The sequence below is a fragment of the Ranitomeya imitator genome, chromosome 3 (assembly GCF_032444005.1).
Source record: "Ranitomeya imitator isolate aRanImi1 chromosome 3, aRanImi1.pri, whole genome shotgun sequence".
Classification (NCBI taxonomy): domain Eukaryota; kingdom Metazoa; phylum Chordata; class Amphibia; order Anura; family Dendrobatidae; genus Ranitomeya; species Ranitomeya imitator.
In genome coordinates, this window is record NC_091284.1 from 826,087,550 (window position 1) to 826,093,080 (window position 5,531).

Genomic DNA, 5,531 nt, shown 5'->3' on the forward strand with positions numbered 1-5,531 from the left:
ACAGACAAGGAATGAAGCGCGGAGCGCATGCTCGCAGTCAAGGAATGAAGAGTGGTGCGCATGCTCGCAGTCAAGGAATGAAGAGTGGTGCGCAGTGGCGTAGGAAGGGGGGTGCGGGCCGCCCCAGGCGGCACAATGCGGGGGGCGGGCATCTAGCCGTGCTGGCACAAGCATCTTTTCAGTCAGTGCAGAGCCAGGCAGTGCAGGCACATCGGGGTTAAGAACGCAGCCAGCGTGACATTGTTTTGTGGGCGGAGAGTTCTCCTGCTCTGCTCTCCCGCCCGCCCCTCGCTGGCTGGTGAACTTATCAGGACAGGCAGATTCCGGAGGAGCTCCTTGGCAAGCCTTGCCGCCCTGAGTGAGTGCGATGTATCTTTGTATTCTGACAGTCTGGGTGACCTGGGGCGGCCACAGCTGATATACTGTATATTATATACTTCAGCAGCCGGCCAGGCCCCCAGCACCTGTCCTGTATATGTATATACTGTATCTTTACAGCCTGTATGACAGTATATATAATATATATACAGGACAGGTGCTGGGGGCCTGGCCGGCTGCAGAAATATATACACTGCACAGTACCATCACTCCCCTGTATATATACACTGCACAGTACCATCACTCCCCTGTATCTATACACTGCACAGTACCTCTCCTCCTATCCTGTATATATACACTGCACAGTACCTCTCCTCCTATCCTGTATATATACACTGCACAGTACCTCTCCTATCCTGTATATATACACTGCACAGTACCATCACTCCCCTGTATATATACACTGCACAGTACCTCTCCTATCCTGTATATATACACTGCACAGTACCATCACTCCCCTGTATATATACACTGCACAGTACCACTCCTCCTATCCTGTATATATACACTGCACATTACCTCTCCTCCTATCCTGTATATATACACTGCACAGTACCTCTCCTATCCTGTATATATACACTGCACAGTACCATCACTCCCCTGTATATATACACTGCACAGTACCTCTCCTATCCTGTATATATACACTGCACAGTACCATCACTCCCCTGTATATATACACTGCACAGTACCACTCCTCCTATCCTGTATATATACACTGCACAGTACCTCTCCTCCTATCCTGTATATATACACTGCACAGTACCTCTCCTATCCTGTATATATACACTGTAGAATTTGCAATAGCGGTCACTCATGTTAGAAGTGAAATCTGGCATTGTACTATACCTAGATTTCTCTGCCGTATCTGGGCATCATGAATCGTGGTATGTGTTAAAGGGGGGACCCACTGAGACTCTTTTGCCCGGGGCCCTCAAAAACCTGGAGCCAGCCCTGGGTGTGGGTCACCGGGCCGCGGCCGGCGCTGCAGCTGTTTAACGCTATTGACGTGCGGGTCCGCGCCCGCACGTCAATAGTTAACAGCCGCCAGCCAATCTGAGGCTGGATGACGTCAGACCCAGTATGCATGTCGCCGGCGTCTGACATCATTGTCAGCTGCCGACGAGTGCACGCTTCAGCTGCGTGGAGAGAGCAGGAACGCGGTCAGGTAAGCAGAACTTGTTTGTTTCTTTTGCAGTCCCGATCATGTGATGGTAACATTCACCGGCGAAACAATTAAAGTTCTACATCTGAGGTCTTATTCCTGCTGGGAAGGGGGGGGGGGGGGGCGCGCCAAGCTCGGGAACAGCCCCGGGCGGAAAAAGCTCTAGCTACGCCTCTGGTGGTGCGCATGCTCGCAGTCAAGGAATGAAGAGTGGTGCGCATGCTCGCAGTCAAGGAATGAAGAGTGGTGCGCATGCTCGCAGTCAAGGAATGGAGAGTGGTGCGCATGCTCGCAGTCAAGGAATGGAGAGTGGTGCGCATGCTCGCAGTCAAGGAATGAAGAGTGGTGCGCATGCTCGCAGTCAAGGAATGGAGAGTGGTGCGCATGCTCGTTCTCTGCACCAGTCAACTAGTGCTCAGCTAAACCCCTTTGTTGAGACCATGATGGTGGCAATGGTCGGACACCTATGGATAAGGCCGGTTTCACGTCTCCCTATCTCTGGTCGAGTACACACCGCGATGTCCGGGGCGTCCATATCATCCATTTCAGGTCAGGAGACCGCGGTCAGACCGGACATCACTCTCTGTACATGACCCAGGAATGTCGGACATGTAAACCGACCTTAGCGATGACCAAACAATCGGGTACAAACCCGCTCAAGAGGTTTTATATGGTTATTGTATTAGATTGCACATAGGAGCTGCCTTTCCCTCACCAGGAGGCTGACAGGGCATGCTGGGACTTGTGCTTCCTCAGGCTGATCTCTTACATACGCTGAGCCCTTACCTGAAGCCGTGCAGCTGTAATGTGCACGAATCCATTATACATTTCCACCTCACTGGATATTGTCTCCATCACACTGCAGCCTCCCCTCCTGTGCTCTGAGGTGGACGCTTCTCATCAGTTCTTCTCATGTTCCAGGCTCTGCACGGACTGTACCACTATGAAAGGGGAGGGGGGATCTGCACTAATTCATCGGCTGTTAACAGGTGTAATAGTCAGTGCGGTTTCTCAGGAGCCGATAGAGCCGCGGTTACACGACGCTCAGAGGACACAGCGGTTGTAATCACCATTATACTTATTACACAGAGACAGGACATCACCACAGATCTGGAACAGCCGAGAAGCAGCTGGAAACTTCGAGCAATGTCAGCCAATAGCAGCTGCTGGAAGCGTCCTGCCCAGTGACGTCATATCACACTCAACTCTAATTGGTCAGAAGGTTTATGCACTGGAATCAGCTGGAAGAGTCTCGAGCGATGACATCACCAGAGCTGCGCTGTGATTGGCTGCCTGCAGGGGAAGATTCGTGAATGTTCAGGACTGTTTCTATGGGCACGGAGCTGCGTGTGGAATGGAGAGTGCTGATTGGCTGTTACCTCAGAGGCTGGAATGCGGCTTACAGTATAAATACACATGACGGCAGCACGTCAGGCAGAACTGAGGTACAGACTGAGAGCCTGACACAGAGGCAGGAAGAAGAGCGACTGGACTGCAGCACCAGACACAGCAGCAGAGAAAAGCGCAGAAGCCCCACACCAGACACAGCAGGAGAAGCTATTCAGAACTTCTACCTCGCACACCTCTGCCATAATGTCTGCCACAGGAGCTGCAGTGGGCATTGACCTGGGCACCACCTATTCCTGCGTTGGCGTCTTTCAACATGGCAAAGTGGAGATCATCGCCAACGACCAGGGAAACCGCACCACCCCAAGTTACGTGGCCTTCACCGACACCGAGAGACTGATCGGCGATGCGGCCAAGAACCAGGTGGCCATGAACCCACAGAACACCGTCTTCGATGCCAAGAGGCTGATCGGCCGAAAGTTTGACGACTCGGTGGTGCAGTCTGACATGAAGCACTGGCCATTTAGGGTGCTGAGTGATGGAGGAAAACCTAAAGTGACTGTGGGCTACAAAGGGGAACAGAAGAGTTTTTCTCCTGAGGAAATCTCCATGGTTTTACTGAAGATGAAAGACACGGCGGAGGCTTATCTGGGCCATCCAGTGAAAGACGCCGTTATTACCGTCCCGGCCTATTTCAATGATTCCCAAAGACAAGCCACCAAGGACGCGGGAGTCATCGTTGGTTTAAATGTGCTGAGAATCATCAATGAGCCCACAGCAGCTGCCATCGCTTACGGTTTGGACAAGGGCACCAATGGAGAACGTAACGTCCTGATCTTCGACTTAGGAGGGGGCACCTTCGATGTTTCCATTCTCACCATTGATGATGGTGTGTTTGAGGTCAAGGCCACAGCTGGTGACACCCATCTGGGAGGAGAGGACTTTGATAACCATATGGTCGATCACTTTGTGGAGGAATTCAAACGCAAGCACAAGAAGGACATCAGCCAGAATAAGAGAGCATTGAGAAGACTCAGGACAACCTGCGAGAGGGCCAAGAGAACCCTGTCCTCCAGCAGCCAGGCCAGCATCGAGATTGACTCTCTATATGAGGGCATTGACTTCTATACATCCATCACCAGAGCTCGCTTTGAGGAGCTGTGTTCAGACCTCTTTAGAGGTACCCTGGATCCTGTAGAAAAGGCCCTCAGAGATGCTAAAATGGACAAATCTCAAATTCATGATATAGTCTTAGTTGGAGGATCAACACGTATCCCCAAAGTCCAGAAGCTACTTCAAGACTTCTTTAATGGGAAAGAACTGAACAAGAGCATCAACCCTGATGAGGCTGTGGCCTATGGAGCTGCTGTTCAAGCTGCCATATTAACTGGTGATAAGTCTGAGAAGGTCCAAGATCTCCTTCTTCTGGATGTAGCACCACTATCCCTCGGCCTTGAAACAGCCGGAGGAGTAATGACTGTTCTGATCAAACGAAACACAACCATCCCAACTAAGCAGACACAAACTTTCACCACTTATTCTGACAACCAGCCAGGAGTCCTCATCCAGGTGTTTGAGGGTGAGAGAGCGATGACCAAGGACAACAATCTTCTTGGCAAGTTTGAACTCAGTGGGATTCCTCCAGCCCCACGTGGAGTGCCACAAATTGAAGTGACTTTTGACATAGATGCTAATGGTATTCTCAATGTGTCTGCCATGGACAAAAGCTCTGGCAAACAGAACAAAATCACAATCACCAATGACAAGGGTAGACTAAGCAGAGAGGAGATTGAGAAGATGGTGGAAGAGGCTGAGAGGTATAAGGCGGATGATGACACTCAAAGAGAGAGGATTGCAGCTAAGAACTCCCTGGAAGCTTATGTCTTCAGTATGAAGAGTGCAGTGGAGGAGGACAATGTGAAGGATAAGATAAATCCTGGAGATAAAAAGAGCATCGTGGAGAAGTGTAATGAGGCCTTATCATGGCTGGACAGGAACCAGTTGGCTGAGAAAGAGGAGTATGCCCATCAGCAGAAGGAGCTGGAGAAGGTGTGCAATCCCATCATCACCAAACTGTACCAAGGAGCCACCACAAGTGGGATGCCAGGAGGAATGCCGGGCGCCAGCTGCAGTGCTCAAGCAAGACAGGGCAGCAAAACAGGACCCGTTATTGAAGAAGTGGATTAAAAGTAGTGATATTAATACAAATTTATAAACTGAGTGAGTGTATGATATGGACTGATAAATAAACATTGCAGCAGCAGATTTCCTACATATTTGTCTCAATGAGAAATTTACATGGATTTCTGTTTCAAAAAAGTATTTTTACTCTTGAAAATAATTTGTAAATGTTATTTCACAATTTATATTGTATTATTTTATTGTGTTAATAAAAGATACTTTATTTTTGTCTAGACATTTGTATTTGTACTTATTTTAATAAGGTTTATACAGGTGGAATTAGTGAAGATTAGAAATTAATGAATTAGTAATCAGTAAATATTTAAATACAGATAAACAAAAGAAAAATCTGTACCTATCTACTATCCAAGGGTTTTTTTCTTCTTTTTTTTTTCAAAACTTACATTTTGAAAGTCTATAGTAAAAATAATAAAGACTGTCAATATCCAATCATTGAGGG

General features: G+C 48.7%; 1 protein-coding gene across 1 annotated transcript; it reads left to right on the forward strand.

Moving 5' to 3' along the window:
• Positions 1–2,963: 2,963 nt before the first annotated feature.
• On the forward strand, positions 2,964–5,306 carry LOC138671332 (heat shock 70 kDa protein-like). Its single transcript, XM_069759427.1, has one exon. The coding sequence runs from the start codon at positions 3,137–3,139 to the stop codon at positions 5,075–5,077; it is 1,941 nt and encodes a 646-aa protein (XP_069615528.1). The 5' UTR covers positions 2,964–3,136; the 3' UTR covers positions 5,078–5,306.
• The last annotated feature ends 225 nt before the right edge of the window (positions 5,307–5,531 follow it).

Excerpts from the sequence above, each read along its gene's own strand:
- LOC138671332 (XM_069759427.1), top strand. The coding sequence starts at position 3,137 with ATGTCTGCCACAGGAGCTGCAGTGGGCATTGACCTGGGCACCACCTAT.